Source organism: Notolepis coatsorum, assembly GCF_963971535.1.
Source record: "Notolepis coatsorum genome assembly, chromosome: 11".
In the NCBI taxonomy this organism is placed as follows: Eukaryota; Metazoa; Chordata; class Actinopteri; order Aulopiformes; family Paralepididae; genus Notolepis; species Notolepis coatsorum.
Window position 1 is genome coordinate 86,591,515 of NC_140175.1, and position 21,071 is coordinate 86,612,585.

Consider the following 21,071-nt stretch of genomic DNA (forward strand, 5'->3'; position numbering starts at 1 on the left):
TTTAGGACTTTTTCAAGTGCTATTTTTGTATGGTCTAGGTCGGACAGCCAGATCAGTATTTGTACATTGGTTCTACGTCAAAGTTGAATGGAATGGGACAAAGTCTCGACAGCTACCAATAAAACAAACGCTCTGACAAATACAATCTGGTCTCCGTGACTGTCCCAGGACCTGTAATCGGCCATTCCAAAATGTCAAGGTGCCTGAATCTGAAATGTGAAACCCGGTCTGTGTGGGAAACCTTTGTTGCGTGTGCATAGCACCAGGCTTGGAAAGTCATGCCGAGCTTGCTCTATTTCTACTGCACAGGTGAGCTCACTCTTGCTCTATTTCTACTGCACAGGTGAGCTCACTCTTGCTCTATTTCTACTGCACAGGTGAGCTCACTCTTGCTCTATTTCTACTGCACAGGTGAGCTCACTCTTGCTCTATTTCTACTGCACAGGTGAGCTCACTCTTGCTCTATTTCTACTGCACAGGTGAGCTCACTCTTGCTCTATTTCTACTGCACAGGTGAGCTCACTCTTGCTCTATTTCTACTGCACAGGTGAGCTCACTCTTGCTCTATTTCTACTGGACAGGTGAGTATTTCTACTGCACAGGTGAGCTCACTCTTGCTCTATTTCTACTGGACAGGTGAGTATTTCTACTGCACAGGTGAGCTCACTCTTGCTCTATTTCTACTGGACAGGTGAGCTCACTCTTGCTCTATTTCTACTGCACAGGTGAGCTCACTCTTGCTCTATTTCTACTGGACAGGTGAGCTCACTCTTGCTCTATTTCTACTGCACAGGTGAGCTCACTCTTGCTCTATTTCTACTGGACAGGTGAGCTCACTCTTGCTCTATGTCTACTGGACAGGTGAGCTCACTCTTGCTCTATTTCTACTGCACAGGTGAGTATTTCTACTGCACAGGTGAGCTCACTCTTGCTCTATGTCTACTGGACAGGTGAGCTTACTCTTGCTCTATTTCTACTAGAGGGGTGAGCTCACTCTTGCTCTATTTGCTGGACAGTTAAACTCACTCTTTCTCTATGTCTACTGGACAGTTAAACTCACTATAGGCTACCAAACTCTCCTAGGACATAGACGTAACATATTTCAATGTCTGGGGTATATCCCTTTGGCTGAGTCATTACTCCTCCACGTACAAAGAAAATAACTATGCAAATGAATAATATGCATGTGAAACACTGCAAAATGTAAGATATATTTTGTGTACAACACACAGTGGTTGTGTGGAGAGAGCCTGGTTTTAGGAAGTTCACAGGGAGGTTTCAATGTGCTTCATGCTTCATTTGTGATGGTGATTAAGAGACCAAGAGAGCAGCTGACCTGATATGGCGTACAGGTTGGAGTTCTGGTGCTCGTAGTCTGGTCTGGTGGTGGTCTTCCCTTTGAAACTGGCCGGGAGGGTCATGGATATATGCCTGAGAAAAACATCACATCTGGTTACCAAATTGTCAGCAAAAAAAAAAACACTTCTGCTTTTACATTGTAAAAAACTCAATCAGCCTATATTTGGAACTAGGGCTGTACCGAATGTCATTTTTTAACATTCAAAGCTTCTATTGAAGTATTCAAACGAAGCTTTGAACGTCTGTAAAAAATTTAAAATTTGATTTCATAAAAACAAAGAAATATATATATATATATATATATTTTTTTTTACTAATTCCTCAATTTGAATAAAGTGATTAATCTGATTAAATTAGTATTTCTTTTATTAAATCAACCTTCTTTAATGAATATAACTCATCAGTTTCGTCAAATATAAATAATCCAATAAGGGCACGGTTGGTACGAAAGTGATGGTGACGTCTTATAGTATAATATATCATATTATAATATTAGTGTAGCCTAAACTTGATCTGCAACTGTGAAGAAAACCCCCATTGGTTTAAACAGATTGAATAGACATATACAAAAAAGATTAAAAAAAAAAAAAAAAAAATTTTTTTATTTATTTCGAATGTTGATTTCGAATTCGAATGTCAACATTATGATCGAAGCCTCTAAGCTTCGAAGCATTCGGTACAGCCCTATTTGGAACAGGACTTTAATTCCTTTTGCACAAACCTCTTGGTCAGCAAAGATGGGGAATATTATCAAATCGTTTATTTAAACCAGTATGAATATTACTTGTATAAAAATGTGGCTATCAAATAACATATCAATTATGAATCATTCATTTGATCTTGCTCAGAGAGATGCTAGTGAATGTAGAGAAAAATTAGACTTTGTTTTCAGTCGCTTCTCGCTGTCCAGTTCAGCACTGGACAGCACCCAGCCCCACACACACATGGAGCAGCACTGGACAGCACCCAGCCCCACACACACATGGAGCAGCACTGGACAGCACCTAGCCCCACACACAGGGAGCAGCACTGGACAGCGCCCAGCCCCACACACACACACAGACAGCACCCAGCCCCACACACACAGGCAGCAGCACTGGACAGCACCCAGCCCCACACACACACAGACAGCACCCAGCCCCACACACACGGAGCAGCACTGGACAGCACCCAGCCCCACACATGGAGCAGCACTGGACAGCACCCAGCCCCACACACAGGGAGCAGCACTGGACAGCACCCAGCCCCACACATGGAGCAGCACTGGACAGCACCCAGCCCCACACACAGGGAGCAGCACTGGACAGCGCCCAGCCCCACACACACACACACAGACAGCATCCAGCCCCACACACACAGGCAGCAGCACTGGACAGCACCCAGCCCCACACACACACACAGACAGCACCCAGCCCCACACACACAGGCAGCAGCACTGGACAGCACCCAGCCCCACACACACAGACAGCACCCAGCCCCACACACACGGAGCAGCACTGGACAGCACCCAGCCCCACACATGGAGCAGCACTGGACAGCACCCAGCCACACACATGGAGCAGCACTGGACAGCACCCAGCCCCACACATGGAGCAGCACTGGACAGCACCCAGCCCCACACAGGGAGCAGCACTGGACAGCACCCAGCCCCACACATGGAGCAGCACTGGACAGCACCCAGCCCCACACACAGGGAGCAGCACTGGACAGCACCCAGCCCCACACACACACAGAGCAGCACTGGACAGCACCCAGCCCCACACACACAGAGCAGCACTGGACAGCACCCAGCCCCACACACACACACAGAGCAGCACTGGACAGCACCCAGCCCCACACACACACAGAGCAGCAGTGGACAGCACCCAGCCCCACACACACACAGAGCAGCACTGGACAGCACCCAGCCCCACACACACACAGAGCAGCCCACTGTGCAGAGGTTAGGACTCATTCAGATCTAATCAGACAATGCATGAAAAAATCGTTTCCCCTTGTTATGAATGGGGGAAGTTGTTTGTTATGAATGGGGGTAGTTGTTTGTTATGAATGAGGGTAGTTGTTTGTTATGAATGGGGGTAGTTGTTTGAACTCAGGTCAACTTTAGCTGGACGCAAGCTCTCCCCACGCTGCAGTGGCCAATCGGTCACAGCGGAAGACGAGGGATTGGTGGGGGGGTTAAAAAGCTCACAGAATGATGTCACACAAATGGCCCATCCACACCAATGCACCACCCTACGGCAAGGTGCCGCATTGTCTGATTAGATCTGAATGAGCCCTTAGGGTTATAGGGTTACAGACAATGCAGTGCTGCTTCTGGCACGTCGTACAGGCACTCTGTCTGAAACAAGCAGGCTCTGTTACCTTGGCCAGTTTGGGACACTGGGGAATTATTTTCACCAGACATTATGACCCTGGGATGTAGCTTACTTTAGCTTGTAATGAGCTTGCCCCCCCACCACGCAGTCTGACCCTTTTATCGTCTTCAATTTCAGATCCTACAGTTTTTTCGCCATGGCGATCAGCAAATATAAAAAAAATCAATGAAACCAGATAAACAGTGATTTCAGACGTGGCTTCTAATTGAGAGACAGCCTTTATTTGTCTCAACATGTCGCTGTCGTGAATGGGACTTGGCTTTTAATTTAATTGTTTTACGGTAGTAGACGTTGACTGAATCGATGCACTTTGCATTCTCCGCTGCTGTAGGACAAGTCCCAGGCCTGATCGATACGTTTCAGAGAGGCATCATGTAACAAGAGTCAAGTGTCACACTGTGGTCACTTAACGATAATGGAGGAGGAACTCTGGATTGTTATCCAATAACATTGATGAGATTATGGCCATTTCTGATGTGATTTTACTATGAAATGTGTATATAAAGTGCAGTCTGTAAGTCTTAGGATATTAAAATCATTAAGTCTTAGGATATATCATTTTAAAGATCTAAATGCAGTTTGTAAGTCTTGGGATATTAAAATCATTAAGTCTTACGATAGACAATTTTAAAGATCTAAATAATAATAATAAAAAGCTTTAACTGCTTTAAACCTAAATCAGGGCAACCTTTTCCCCACGCTATCATCCCACAGCAGTGAGTGATATCTTCTGGACCCACTCTGGCCCCAGAACGGTCGGGGGAATTTCTAAAAAGGTTGACGTCAATCTGTCCACTGGCACACTGACAGATTTAATGAAGACGTCCTGTCTGTCGAAAAGGTTGACTGAGGAAAGTGGGAGGAGGGAAGCTGGTCTGCGAGGTGTTTCTGAGGGGGTGGTGTGTGATATTTCACAAACACGACGGGATCAGCCTGACAGATCAGAGTTTGCTGGACACTCTTTGTGAAGATGAGCACGCTGCTTTTGATCGCGGGCAACAGCCGCCGACCAAACAACCATCGATATTTGTTCATAAGGACGGTGAATAAGATTGTTTGCGATGTCTACCCACACTGTGAGAACAACAACAGGAGTTGTTATGTCTGGGGCTTTTAATCAGTGCGAGAACCCCCAGGAAATACCGTTGGGAGGAGGAGTCCTTCCTCCGACTAAGCTATTACCACAATCTTCTGAGCTCCATCTGGTACCTGTCAGAAAAGTTTGTGATAATGAAAAGTTTTTGTGTTGTGCCTGTGTGCTGGAGAAAAGCTCAACGCCATCATCTTTTAGATGGGTGACTCAATTGACATATGGGCTATCAATTACACAGTCTTAATTTCCGTGACACCATGAAAGTGAACGCGGCTCAGCTCAGTCGACGACATTTGTTAGGGATTGGATTACAACGGCCGTCGGAGTTTGGAATTCAATTTATCATTGTTGTGAGCAACAAGCTGCCCCTCTGCTCATTTTTCCAATCGAGGACTTGAGTGCGGTGAGCAGTGATGCATAACCAAATTAGAGGCACATACTTCATAGGGTGTCTCTGGAGAGAGTGACATAATACCGCTCTGTCAAACTCAAGTCTTCTATGGTAAATTTATTGCCAGACGTGCAAAATATAGACTTAAGTGCACCGTACGCAAATTACCATTTCCACTCCCAAAACACACCGAATGCTGAGATCTATAAAGACAAAATAATTGCCACTACATAAAGATGTCACAGAGGAATGATGAAATGTAAAGTTATCAGGAGTAGAGTACAACAGGTGAAGCACACGACAGTCACACATGAAAACAGTCCTCTTTTGGACGATGCATGGAGAGAGAGAGAGAGAGAGAGAGAGAGAGAGAGAGAGAGAGAGAGAGAGAGAGAGAGAGAGAGAGAGAGAGAGAGAGAGAGAGAGAGAGAGAGAGAGAGAGAGAGAGAGAGAGAGAGAAAAAGAGAAAGAGATCATCTAAAAACATGCATCAAGTGAAAGCATCACTCAAGTCACCACTAGCATTTGGATTTAAAAAACATGACAACAGAGAAGAGCTGGATAAAAGCAAATCCATAAAATATGTAAGCTGTGCAAAGAGGGGGTGAAATATTGTGGAAATACAACAAATCTATGAAACCACTTACTGAGACATGATCACCTAGACGTGACATATGCAAAAGCCAATGGGTCTCATTCACCAACAGACTTAAGACAAAAGATCAGACAAAATTTTGTCCTAGCTCCACTTAAGACATTTTCTGGCTGATTTTGGGATTCATGAACGGTCTCTTCTCCTGGATTCGGTCTTAACTAAGAGCAGGATTTAGGAGCGCTGAAGAGCAGTCGTAAGTCAGACAGACTGGTGTGTGCCGTGTTCTTAAGGGCTTTATTTGGGAGGAATCATGGTGATTATTTAATTCCAAGGATGTCTGAGTTGACATGAAAGCATCATGTCAACTCAGACATCATTGGAATTAAATAATCATAATCATAATAAATATGACAATATTTGTATTATAAAAAATTAAGTTTTACATTTACAGTCATGCTTCAAGAGGCATTGTGATATAATAAATAAATAAAAACACTACACCAACACTGCAAATGACAGTGGATAAATAAATAAGAACTAAAGCTAATCTTGTGGATATAGCTATTGGAATTGACCGTATTAATATTCCATATGTATACCATCTTGTTGCACGCTCCTGGCCACCTGTTCAGCGCACACACACGCACGCTGCCCTATAGTAGTACGTACAGTACACATCTTAGCATGACATCTTAAGGCCGCCACAGAGTCGGGTGTACTGTGAGCGGACCAGACTCTGCACGGCATGTCCACAATTGTTGGAGGTTTCAGTCAAGCGTACCACTGCATGTCTCATGCCAGTTTACTACATTTAATGCAGGTCGATGTGGATACCCGTAGCTCCAGCTAGTTAGCCACAAAACGAATGCAAAAGCAGCAGGGTCATGCTCCAGCCTGTCCTCTGCTCCAGGAACCTTCTCCCGGAACTAGGGACTTTTTCAGGATCTCTGTGCGTTTACTTTGCACCATGGGGACCAGTCCAGGGTCTAAGCAGAAGTCCCGGGAGATTATTTTATCCCCTAAAAAAACTGCTCTGGAGGAGAAGGAACACCCAAAGTAGGTTTCTGCATGCATGTCAGGGCTTGTACAGACTGGAGTGTCATTGAATTAGCATTGTAGCTACAGTAGCTAGCCAGAGCCATGGTCATCCGGTATAAAGAACAGCATGGATTGTGCTGGGACAAGGAAATTAGGAAATAGGGCTAGTGGTGCAAAATTATGAGATTACCCTTTAACTATGCATTATAGACACTTAAGATCTTTTAGAATCACCTCAAATACATGTATTCCTTTCACTTAATGGGTACTGGGCCTGCAACCATTTAGCTAAAAGGAGAGTGGAAGAGTGTTTGAGGAAAGCTGAGAAAAAGACACAGGCCGCTAGAGAGGAAACAGCTGTGTCTAACAGCCTTCCTGGTTCTCTCAAGGTGTCCACCCTGGCCTCACTTCCACCACAACCCCAAAGGCCGCAAGGCATCCCGTAGTAAATATGTTCTTCCTTTCTTGTCCTCAGAGAAAGCACACATATAGCTTCAATGCATGTCACAAACTATCTTGTTAAAGGGATAGTACACCCTTACTGATTTGTCACAAACTGGGAGTCATTTCAGTCCCCACACGAAAAGCAGCTGCACAAGATAGTGGAGGCAGACAAGCAGCTGCACCAGTGTTTAGGTTGAGATAGTGGAGGCAGAGAAGCAGCTGCACCAGTGTTTAGGTTGAGATAGTGGAGGCAGAGAAGCACCTGCACCAGTGTTTAGGTTGAGATAGTGGAGGCAGAGAAGCAGCTGCACCAGTGTTTAGGTTGAGATAGTGGAGGCAGAACAGTTAAACATTGTTAGCATCACTCTAGCTGGGGTCGACTGAAATTACTCCCAGTTTGTGTCAAATGAGATTGGCTTCTTGAAAACGTCAACTATCCCTTCATGCGGTGGAGGACAGCACGAAGAAGACAGCCCATCCTGAACTAGGCGAGACACAGCCCTGGCACCAGAAGCTGGCTAGTGGCACGGCGCCAACAGAGCTCCTCACTAACACTGTGGAGTGTCCACTCAGGTGGAGATACACAAAGGCGCTGGCGGCTGGGCTGCTGCGCTCACAGCAGTTAGTACTGTAAACCAAGCCAGTGCTGAGGAACAACAACAAACTGGAGTTCATCCAAGCACAAGTGCTTTCAGTGAAGACCAGGGGTTTCCAAACGTTTTAATGGCAGGGCCGACCACAAGAATGTCTTTTAGTTTGGGACCTGGGAGTAAATACACTCCCACAGTACTCTAGATTGACATTCATCACACTTCCGCACTGTTGGGAGTCACTCTTGTGAATACAAACATGGAAGCCAGCTTTAATGGAGGTGGTCAGTGGAGGGACAGTGAGATGTTTACCTAATAAGTATTTAGGGTGATACTTCAGCACAAGCAAAACGTAAGGGGACGTATCATAACCGGTGAACAGTCAAACAAAAAACAATCAGATCTGAGCAATAAATCGGAATTGAGCACTAAGGCTTGCAGTGTGAACGTAGAGACCTGAACAGCAGAGAGAAAATAAAATAAATACATTTTCCTTAAACACTATTGCCAACAACCAATAACTAGTCTAGTCTATTCCTTGCACCATTGGTGCAAACTAATTCAACTATTAGCCTATGACCCAAATGGTCTCGACGGATGGGTCCCAACCCATAGCTTTAACACCACTGGTGTACACTACATCTACAATGTGTGTGTGTGTGTGTGTGTTCATTGTGCTGCTGGCCAATCAGCGTGAGAGGATTCCCAACTGTCCTCAATGCATCACTGTATTCCAGGCCAGAGGCCAGGTCTCCACCCGGTGCGAGGGTGGGATTATTGCAGTAATACTTTTCGTGAGGGGGATTTCACAAGACAGGAAAGCAAGTATTTTTTTTTGTGTCAGATGCCTGGGAATATTTTCAGTGTATAAATGTCGGTGCACTTTTGTGAAACCTTGCCAGAATACTGCACTGAGTCTATTTAGTCCAGTACACGTCAGCACCGAGCCTACTTAGTACAGTACACTTCAGCACCGAGCCTACTTAGTACAGTACACTTCAGCACTGAGCCTACTTAGTACAGTACACGTCAGCACTGAGCCTACTTAGTACAGTACACGTCAGCACTGAGCCTACTTAGTACAGTACACGTCAGCACTGAGCCTACTTAGTACAGTACACTTCAGCACCGAGCCTACTTAGTACAGTACACTTCAGCACTGAGCCTACTTAGTACAGTACACTTCAGCACTGAGCCTACTTAGTACAGTACACTTCAGCACTGAGCCTACTTAGTACAGTACACGTCAGCACTGAGCCTACTTAGTACAGTACACGTCAGCACTGAGCCTACTTAGTACAGTACACATCAGCACTGAGCCTACTTAGTACAGTACACTTCAGCACCGAGCCTACTTAGTACAGTACACTTCAGCACTGAGCCTACTTAGTACAGTACACTTCAGCACCGAGCCTACTTAGTACAGTACACTTCAGCACTGAGCCTACTTAGTACAGTACACGTCAGCACTGAGCCTACTTAGTACAGTACACTTCAGCACCGAGCCTACTTAGTACAGTACACGTCAGCACCGAGCCTACTTAGTACAGTACACTTCAGCACTGAGCCTACTTAGTACAGTACACTTCAGCACCGAGCCTACTTAGTACAGTACACTTCAGCACTGAGCATACTTAGTACAGTACACGTCAGCACTGAGCCTACTTAGTACAGTACACTTCAGCACCGAGCCTACTTAGTACAGTACACTTCAGCACTGAGCCTACTTAGTACAGTACACTTCAGCACTGAGCCTACTTAGTACAGTACACTTCAGCCGGAGCGTTTATTGCTCCTGAAGAAAACTAAAATGAGAGAGGCGCAGCGGCTGTAATTTTGGACAGCTAAAAAGCAAGTGAGGCACCCATTTGTATATGATTTATTTATAAGAACATGAAAATAAACCAGAAATACTGCCCCATGGTTGTATGCCGGTAGCCAGGGGGGCTTAAGAGTAGGCAAACATAGACCAATAAAAGCGGATCTCCCTGCTGAGTCCAACGGTGCCACTGGTCTCTACGCCAAACGGTTTGCAAGATGCAAAGGGAGAGGCATGGCTTTCATATAGGGGGACGGGCAAACATAGGCCAATGAAATAGGATCTCCCAGCTGTGTCCTACGGCGCCACGCATGAGCCTCTACATCACATGGTTCACGCCGGGATGTGAAAGGGAGTGTAGTGTAGTGTTAAGTATAGGGGCTGGGCAAACAGACCAATGTAAGCGGATGTCCCTGCTGAGTCCAATGAGGGACAGGGCTTAAGCGTGTGGGCGTGGTCAACTTAGACTAATGGAAGTAGAAGTCTGTACGAAAACATGATGCCTCCAAGGCACGAAAACATGTCTCTAAGGCAAGAAAACATGATGCCTCCAAGGCAGGAAAACATGTCTCTAAGGCAAGAAAACATGATGCCTCCAGATGCCTCTTGTGGCTGTGGTGCGCAGCACAACGCCCAACTCTCTCTTCCTCGCGACAGCAGCGGACTCGAGACACTGCTCGTCTCTCTCTCTCCTCTTCAGGCTGCAGACTCTCCAGCTGTGGACACAGCTCCTCTTCACACCCCTCTCTGGGGGAGAAGGCTGCTCTAACACGAGCCCTCCTCCACTGTGCAATGATTCAGTCTAGATTTAAAATATCTGTGCTGAAGAATAGCCTGAGTGAGTGTATGACTGCGTGTAAGTGTGTGTTTGTATATGGTACGCACAAGACGAGACACAAACACAAGGCTCTTCAATAGGACACACACGTGCGCTCGTACATCCACTCGTATGGTCTGCGTGAACGTACTTAGGCATGGGGGCTGTGGGGGTCGGGACACAGTTGGCACTGGAGTTGTTGTGGATGTTGTTGGTGGTTGGAGTGTGCGGAGAGTCCTGAGCTCGGGGAACCTTCCCCATGCGATACCAGATCCCCATGTTGTTGAGTTCCCTGGAAGACAGAACCACAGCACCGTTAACCACCATCCATATGCCCAAAATATCACATCACAATATTGTTCTGAGTTTTGATGGTAAAACGGTATTTGACAATATAGTTCGCCAATATAAATTACCGGTACAATGTGATATGACATAATTGTATGTCTTTTATCTGGTAATACAATTGTTATGGTCCCATTTCATTCAGAATAGTCTATTTTATTTGATTTCTTAATAATGCAGCAAGGAATCTATATTAAAAAATAATAATAATTATGATATGAACATATTGTGGATGACGCCATAGAAAATACCTTTGCATAAGGGGTGTAACGGTACACATATTCCGTACCGAACCGTTTCAGTACCGGACCTTCAGTTCAGTACGAATTGTGTAGCGAACGAATACAACGTTACTTTAACCACTAACGGAACACACGTGCAGAACTCTTTTTGGCGTGTAATTTAGCATAGCCTCATAGTATGGCGAGCGCAAATGACAAGCCAGAGCTAAAAGACCTACGCCCCCCCCCCCCCCACACACACACACACACCCCCTCTCTCAGTGCGTGAGGAGGAATTGGTGCTAGATTGAGAAGGGGCTGTCTCTCGGAGATCAAATTAATGATGGTTTGCGGCATATAGAACAGACATTCATACACAGCAACACGCCTCCAAACAAGGTGTGATAAACATGAAGCGATAAACATGAAGCGATATCCCCCCATATCTCTCTGCCGGACTTGTATCCGAAATAAAGCAATAAAATGTCAAAAACAAATATTTAAAAAAAAAAACTGTCACAGTTAAGATATTCTGAAAAGAGGTGACCCAGCAATTATCAAATCTCTTAACTTGGAATATACCTGTACACCCCTCTGTATTACTGCTGAATGATGTTTTTGAGTGTGCAGTACACCCACAGCTAAAGAGATTGGTTTTATCGGGTATCACAGTGGCTAAAAAGCTGATAGCATCACGATGGTTCCAACCGGAAAAAGATTGCCGAAAGGTCTGGATTATTACATATCTCGATGTGATCTATCAAGAAATATCTACAGCAAGAATTTTGGGTCTCAATGAATCCAAAATGACATTGTGGTTAGAAGTGGTGGAGAAAATAAAAGCTAGCATATAATGGTAATGTCTGGTTAGGAGCGAGGGAAAATGGATGGATTATCCAATGGGGGGTCCGGGAGGGGGGGGGGGGTACGAGCTGGAGCATATGTGTGTAGGTTTTTAGATAACTACTACATGGTACTACATGGCACTACAGGGTACTACATGGCTCTACATGGCTCTACATGGCACTACATGGCACTACATGGCACTACAGGGTACTACATGGTACCACAGGGCACTACAGGGTACTACAGGGTACTACATGGCACTACAGGGTACTATAGGGTACTACATGGCACTACAGGGTACTACATGGTACTACATGGCACTACAGGGTACTACATGTCTGCTCCTTTGCAGCACCACAAACATGGGAACTCTCTAACTCTTCCCCCCCCCCCCCTCCCTCCCCCTTCTCTCTGAGTGCCCGTCTCCTGGCGCTGACTAAGGTGATGGATGCCTCGGGGTCTTGGCCAAGATTGTAGTGACTGCTCTACATGCACCTCCGAGGCCTTGGATCAGTTATTCACCGTCGTCTGTCCGTGGTCCTGTCAACTGATTAACAGTATTAACAGACTGTTAACAGATTAACAGTCAACGCGGTTTCATTGCTGGGTTAAGTACTTCTATTCTATTCACATAATACGCTTACTTCATATATCTACTCCATTCACATATATGCCTACCACTTGTATCTATTGCTATGTCCGCCTACTACAATCTCATGAGCTGTCTAACGCCTGTCCCGTCTCCCTGTCCCCCTATGACTTGCTGTCCTGGAGTGTTGACCGGAGTGTTGGACGTCCCGTGATGAAGGCCGGGAGGTTGCGACCCCCTCTGCGTGCCCCCCTGTCTCCGGAGGTCTCGTAGTGGTGACCGGAGTGCCGGATGTCCCGCGATGATGTCGGGGAGTTCGCGACCCTCTCTGCGCCGCCCCCTATCTCCCTGTCTCCGGCTGTCCCTGAGCAATGACCGGAGTGTTGAATGTCCCGTGACTAAGACGGGGAGGACGTGACCCTCTTTGCGCCGCCCCTGTGCCTCAAATAGATCCGCTATCAACTCTATCTTTAATCTTTCAAAATGTTCAGTTGCTATCGCTATTAGCTCTATCTTTAATCTTTCAAAATGTACAGTTGCTATTGCATGCACTCATCTGTGTTTCACTACACACATGAGTGCATGCTTACCAACTGTCCGTCTGCAACACTACTATCACCAACATCTAAGAAGGGATATCCCCCCTTGAATGGCCCTTCTAAGGTTTCTCTCCTCCACACTGCCTGTGGAGCTTTTTTCCCTATCGTTAGGTTTTAGTGAGTTTTTCCTTACCTTCGCGTGGGGTATGTCTGGGAGTGCTTGCATTCTTTCATTTTTTTTTTTTTTTAAGTTTCAAGTTTCTTTAATAGTTGTCATACAGAAGTACAGAATACTTTTGTACAAAATGCTTCTTACTGTTGCGCTCCAGAGACTGTGCATGACAAGATAAGTATGAAATAAAAACATAGTAAAAATTAGAAGTAAAAAAAGAGGTCACAGTGTTCAGTTTAGACATATGTACAATGTTCGTAGACGTAGTTACCATACAATATACAATACTGTGCAGTGTACTAATATACAATACTATATAGTGCAAGGCATAAATGGACGAGGTGCAGTTTAGGTACAATTCACAGTAGGTGTACGAGTTGTAGTGCAAATCCTTTATCAATAAATATAAAGTGTAAGTGTGTTTGTGTGATCTAAAGTGTGGAGAGTGGGTGCTGCAGTGTGTTGTTTGTTTGACTGAGTGTGTGCGTGTGGGTGTGTGTGCTGTGTGCATTTGATGGTTGTTGCATAGTGATTATTGTTCGTTTAGCGATTATTGTTCGTTTAGCAGCCTGATGGCCTGGGGATAGAAGCTCCTTCTGAGTCTTTCTGTGCTCGCCATAAGACTCCGGTATCGCTTGCCTGACGGCAGCAGTTCAAAGAGGCAGTTGTTCGGGTGGCTCGAGTCCTTAATAATTCTCTTAGCATTCCCCTTGCACCGCTTGTTGTAAATGTTCTGGAGGGTGGGAAGCCCCCCTCTAATTGTGCGTTCGGCTGAACGTGTCACTCTTTGTAGTCTGCTACGGTCTTGTGCAGTGCTATTCCCAAACCAGGAGGTGATGTTGCCGGTCAGGATGCTCTCTATTGTACATGAGTAGAAGTTCCTAAGGATCTTCTGACTGACTTGGAACTTCCTTAGGCGCCTGAGGAAGTAGAGGCGTTGTCGTGCCTTCTTCACAACACTGTCAATGTGTGTGGTCCATGTCAAGTCCTCGGATATGTGGGCTCCGAGGTACTTGAAACTGTTCACTCTCTCAACTGGTGCCCCGTCGATGCTGAGGGGGCTGTAGTCCTTGACCCCCGACCTCCTGAAGTCCACAATCATCTCTTTTGTTTTGCTGACGTTCAGGGAGAGGCAGTTCTCCCGACACCACTGTGACAGGTTCTCTACCTCTTCCAGGTAGGCCCTTTCGTCGTTGGCAGAGATCAGGCCCACCACTACTGTGTCATCAGCAAATTTGATGATGGTGTTGTTGTTCCGCTGTGCTACGCAGTCATGTGTGTACAGGGAGTAGAGGAGGGGGCTCAGAACACAGCCCTGGGGGGCCCCTATGTTGAGCGTGATGGATGAGGAGGTGCAGTTGCCGGCTCTTACCACCTGGGGTCTGCCCGTCAGGAAGTCCAGGACCCACTGGCACAGGTCATAGTTCAAGCCCAGGTCCCTGAGCTTGGCTATGAGTTTGGAGGGGACTATGGTATTGAATGCTGAGCTGTAGTCGATGAACAGCATTCTCACATAGTTCCCCTGCCTCTTGTCCAGATGTGATGCTGCTGTGTGCAGCACATGGGCTATGGCGTCCTCCGTGGACCTGTTGGGGCGATATGCAAATTGCAGAGGGTCCAGGTTGATGGGGAGGGAGGAACAGATGTAGCCCTTCACTAGCTTCTCAAAGCACTTCATGGCTATGGAGGTGAGGGCTACAGGGCGGTAGTCGTTGAGGCAAGCGGGCGTAGATTTATTTGCATTCATCTAAAAAATGTTTGGACCTTATGGTGTTCTTGTTCTGTTCTTGACTTATTGTTATGTTTTCTTCTTGACTTGTTTAAAGAAGACCTGTACGGCCCATGGGGACATTAACGTGTGTTGTCGGGCCCTATAAATAAATTTGATTTGATAACAGGTATTAAGGGTATATCCTATATATGACAATTAACTCAAATGTGATTTCATTGGATGTGCACTGTCAACTAATGCTTGTATATCTTATCGTGTGTTGTCATGTTTGTTTATGTGTTTGTTTAAAAAATAATAATAAAAAAAAAAAAAAAAAAAAAGAACTCGAGGTTCCACAAGTTGATCATATCTGAAGTATTTCCAACCGGGGCTTGAGATTGCTCAGAGTGCAAATCACTGTCTTCGCGACCATCGGTTGTTGTTCATTTGTTACTACAGGCACGTTCTTCAGCTCAATGACGTCACTCTTATGATGTGTCTCTTATCCATCATGCAGCGCATTCAGGCCCACCAGGAGCTGTTTTTTTCTTACAATCGAATATATATATATTTTTTTTAACAAGTCGATTATTAATTTGAATATAGAATATTCGTTTGACAGCCCTACTTAACAGTAACTGCAGACTACATCACCCCGGAGTGGAACATGGAAAACCATACTTTCCCCCACTGTACAGACAGTATACCTTCATATTCATTATACCATCTTGCCCTACCACCATCGAACACACAAACACACGCCTCACAGGGACAAGACTTTTGAAACTGTATATAGGGTACCACTTTGAAATAGTCGACTCTCTAGACCAGGGGTCAGAAACCTTTTTGACATGGAGTGCCTGTTTGAAATATAGTTGTAACTAGTGTGCCTCAACAATATTCCATGCATCGTAAATTTATTTTCTCATAATCAGGTCTTTTTAATGATAATTTTTACCGGGTACATTATTACATCATTATTGTTATTGTTATTATTAACAATATTATTATGATGGTTGTATCAACCCTAAATCTGAGTTGGGGGGGGGGGAATGCAATGCAGACAAACAGCTGCATACAGTGCGACCATTTCACTCACATTTGCCCATTCATTTTTGGACACATCACACACCATCGGTGTGTGTACTGTACGTGTGCTGTCATAGCTCCACTTACAGGCCTAATGGAGAACACCAGGAGAACACCAGGATGTGAATGGAGGGTGAATGTGAGGTATATCGTGTAAATAAGTTTTGATTGATCGCAAGACTACACTGTAAAAAAAATAATAATAATAAGTTACCAGAACTTACAAATATTGAGTTCAGTTACTGTGCATTAAGGTTTTCAGTTTTCAATCCATAATAAGTTAACAGAAAAATAAGTACACAACCACATTATTTCAACCTAATAAAACTATGTTTATTGTCATTGTTTTAAGAACACAAGTTGACTTGGTAATACTGACATTTTGAGTAAAACATGTGCAATGTTCAATGAAATAGAAAAATAAATAATAAAATGTGTTGATTAATCCCACTGGTCACAATGGTGACCGTAATAATGTTTTTGTTATAAGGCTCTGCAAATGTTACTGAATGATGTGGCAATGTATTTCCAGCTAAATTGAAATAATAAACAAATAAAGGGTCTCAATTAAATATGTGGTAGTAAAAAGAACCTGTGGGAGGATTTCAACAAGATAGATGCGACAACAGTCAAAATATTTCACTTCAATATTTCAAAGCAAAAAAAAAGAATTAAAAAAAAATTATAATTTTTTTTCTTTTCTTTTTTAATGCTGCCCCCTGTGCCTATGAAAATGCCCCTGCGTGCCTATGCAGGCACGCGTGCCTAGGGTTGCCTACCCCTGCTCTAGACTATATCGGCATCTTATAATCCATATGGCCAAAGTCTTTATTTGTTCACGCACACATCATACAAGCACAGGGGCGGACCTTCCTACAGGCGATATAGGCGGTCGCCTAGAGCGCCACCCAGAGGGGGGCGCCAAAAAAAAAAAAAAAAAAAAATATATGTTTATGTTTTTTTTTTTTTGTGCAGTTTTGGCGCCCCCCTCTATATCGGCAACCATTATTTTTACATAAAAAAAATTCTAACATAAGGGAAAATGAGCCAAAAATCTAAAACGGTCGGTCGGTCTGAGCCTCAGCTTTAGGTGTTCACAGTCAGAACATGCTAGAGCGCTGTGCATTGATGGGTATCGGTCAAGTGTTTATAGAATTGAGCGTTGAGGAAAGAAAGACTAACGTTAGAGAACTATGAAGAGGCAAAAGCCATAAAAAATAAAAATAAAAAATCGCAGTGGTGAATCTCGCCTAGGGCGCCAAATGTGCTAGGTCCGCCCCTGTACAAGCACAATGGCAGTGGAATGTTCCTTCTTTGTGGGACAGTAACCAGCCAACAACAGTGCATCAACAGGGGGTCTTCACTTGTCAGCCAAGCTGCAAATCCCTAATTCATTATAATTTTCATCTAAATGGAAAAATGGACTGCATTTATAGAGTGCTTTTATCCAAAGCGCTTTACAACTTATGCCTCACATTCACACACAGACACAACCATGCAAGGTGCCAACCTGCTCGTTGTGAGCAGTTAGGGGGTTTAAGTGTCATATATATATATATTAGAGCTGGGCCGTTAACGTGCTGGGTTAACGCTATACTAGTATCGCGCGATAATATAATTAACGCATTAATCTTAAAAAAAAAAAAAATACAAATTTACATTTTTTTTTTACCTTTATTTACCCAGGGTAGGTTCGCTGAGCACAGATGCTCTTTTTCAGGAACGCCCTGCTTCACATTCACACAGTTCCATTCACACCTGGGAGCTGCCCAGTACAACCACAGTTGACACCATTGGCCACTGAGCAACTCCACTGGAGCAGTTGAACCATGTCACATAGTTCAAGTTTGAAATGATTCTTTCTGTTTTGCTCCTGAGAGTGCTAGATACTGTACTGTACTGGTAATATTATTTATTTGTGTTAACTTCTGAATAAAACAACTTATTAAACACAAGTACATCTTATTGAACATTATTTTGATATTTCATTACCAATTATCATAGCAAAACAGCTTTTTCAAACAGTCTGTAATGCATTTTGGAAACGGGAGATGGGCTCATGGTGTAATGGGCCACCTGGCCTGAGAAACATAAGGAGGAAAGAAAAAGTAAGGACTTACTTCTGGTCATTATTTGGGTAGAACACACATATTTTGAATGCCTTCGGCAGGTTTTTCTTTTTGAGCCATTTTAATCTAGATTAATCTAGATTAAATCCAGGATTGCAGATAGATTAATCTAGATTAAAAAAATTAATCTATGCCCACCTCTAATATATATATATATATATATATATGATCAAATATATTGATGATTTAGGGATGGGACAATATGTCACAAGTTGACATTGTAACGCTACATCAAGCAAATCTATTGCATACAAATGCTCACTATGCCCTCTGCTGTACAAACAGATGAGGCAAGTCATCAGATTTTGTGATTATGACAGCAGAATACAATGTAACTGATATTGTGATATATATGATAATGTTAGTTAACTACAAAAATATAGCACGCCTGCATGATAACTGTAATGTACTCACCATTAGTAGCAACACATGTAAAACTGATATTTAGATATTTCTAAAAACACATTTTCACCCCTCCATTTTCAAGTGCCCTGAGGCCTATATGCAGGTATATTCAGACAGATGTGGATATATATATATGCAGTAAATATAAATGTATTATATATACAATATATACAGCACTATTGTACATGCTATCATACAGTTATATGGGTAGACTATAGGGCTGAGCCCAAATGTTCGAACCTTCGTTCGTCAGTTTCATTAATTTTTTTTCTTTATTATTTTACACGAAAAATATATATCAGAATGAGATATATACCAGAATATCACAGTACCATGTTGTGTTTACAATAATTCGAAAGTCACGCGCGAACACAGGTCACAACAACACAGGCTAGTGAGATGGGGTCACCGTCATGTCAGGAAATGAATCAATCATGGAAAAAAGAGAGAATTTAGTGACTCACACTCACCCATCTTATTTCATAATACAACGTTTCCGAATGGACGTTTGGATTAAACCAAGTGTATGCAATGATACTGATGCTTTCCCAGCGGAACACAAGTTACTTAACGTTACACAGACCTAAGTTATGCACGTTAATTAAGCTATGCTGGCTTTAGCTTAACGTTAAGATAGCAGGAGCCGTCGGCCAACAAAGATGTTGTTTCAACAAATGTATTCACAAAATGGATTATCGTCCAAACGTTATTGAAGCCTCCCGTGACCAGTATGTAGTCAGTAAATGTGCGCTAAGAGTCGACTGTACTGAACCAGACAAAGTATTTAGGAGATTTTTTTTTGCAAAAACCCTGGCGAATGTTCGATTCCCAAAAACAGGCTTGGGGACAGCTCTAGTAGACTATAGTATGAGGTAGGTAGTTATGCTTACTATTACAATGTAGGGCAGTTGTAGACAGTGAAAGCAGTAGGTAGGTATAAATTGAGTATAGGCCCAGATGAGCGTATGTCCAGGACATCAGTGTAGCTGCTCACCCTATGAAGGTGTACTGCGGTGGGGCCTGCTTGGACCGGCCCAGGATACGGATGTCACAGATCGCTGCTTCTGTAGAGTCTCTCGGGATGAACTTGATACACAGACGCCGCTTCCTGAAGGCCTGCTCCTCTGTGTGTGGTCAGAGAGAGAGAGACAGAGAGAGAGACAGAGAGGAGAGAGACAGAGGGAAGGAGAGGGATCACTACATGGCCTCATGTTACCGCTTCTAAATAATAAATAAAATGGCAATGAGGTTACAGTGTTATGACCAGCTTTAGACTCATTATTGACAACTTGGTGAGATTTCCAGACTTTATCTATAAAAAGCTAGCAGCGACAAATCAAGTTACCTTTTTTTGTGAGCAATTGTGAATATACACAGTAGTACATAGTATATCCAGTGGTGTTTTGAGGGTGCTCCATTTAAAAAATAAATACATAATAAATTGAACCACCAAAAGTGCCTGAAACAGAAATTTCACTCTGAAATCCAACTCCCACAAGGTATGAGTTGTTGCAGGAAGACAACACTGGAAGCTGTGGCGCATGAGAGCGTAAGGAGGATTTTATGGATAGTACACTTAACGGTACCGCGAAAACTTTGTTTTGCGTTGAAAGCTGACTTAGCGTTTTCTAAAAGATAAAAATAGCGCTTCATGTTCGTGCATTGTGCCCACGTTGCTGTTCCATGAGCAGAGACCTAATTAATACAAATGGTAACTGACAATACACATTAAACATTATATTGCTGTGCATTGTTATGTCCAGGGAGCAAGACTTAATAAAATCAGTGTGAGACTCCAAATATAGAAGGTTAACCCTTTCACTACCACACTACAGACGATTAATGATGCTAACATTACATTAATCAGTTAAATATGAACACGTTAGCTGACAAAGATGAACTGGTGAAATGGAAATTTGTCAACTCTGTGTTGTGCGATACCTCTTTGGGCCTTTGGGTACCGGATCTTGGAACTAGGTTCTTGACGTAGGTTTAGAACCTCGCCCACAAACAGACACCGAAAATACCACCTTTTCACCGCCAGGTTCTAAACATTCAGTATCGGCTGATACCAAGTACCGATCTAATCCGTCACTTTTACTTAAAAGTATAGAATTAGACCATCAGTTTTACTGAACATTATTAGACTTAGACTAATACTATTTTAGCCTGGTATCAGACTGATGAGACACATTTACTCTATTTTAGCCTGGTATCAGACTGATAAGACACATTTACTCTATTTTAGCCTGGTATCAGACCAATACCGGCTTGTGTATCTGACACCAGTGTTGGTGCCGCCCTGGGACAGTGTTTGATGTGTTGGGATAAAACTACTTACGCGTGTCCACCGTCTCCTGGATGGGAATGAAGCCTACTGGTAGGGTGTCCTTGATGTCAATCAGCTTCATGTCCACAAGAACATTACCTAAATGGCTCTATACAGAGAGAGAGATGGGGGGGGGGGGGGAATGAGGAAAGAAAGCGAGAGACAGAAAGAA

At 43.8% G+C, this 21,071-nt stretch overlaps 1 protein-coding gene across 2 annotated transcripts in view; it reads right to left on the reverse strand.

The window, feature by feature from the left end:
- mvb12ba (multivesicular body subunit 12Ba) overlaps nucleotides 1-21,071 on the reverse strand; it is an 83,465-nt gene that overhangs the window by 20,986 nt on the left and 41,408 nt on the right. For both annotated transcript variants that reach the window (XM_084324306.1, XM_084324305.1), the window contains exons 4-7: nucleotides 20,912-21,008; nucleotides 19,565-19,694; nucleotides 10,676-10,816; nucleotides 1,337-1,431 (exon numbers count right to left, since the gene is read on the reverse strand). In XM_084324306.1, coding sequence (XP_084180432.1) covers nucleotides 1,337-1,431; nucleotides 10,676-10,816; nucleotides 19,565-19,694; nucleotides 20,912-21,008 — 463 coding nt within the window. The remainder of the gene's footprint in view (nucleotides 1-1,336; nucleotides 1,432-10,675; nucleotides 10,817-19,564; nucleotides 19,695-20,911; nucleotides 21,009-21,071) is intronic.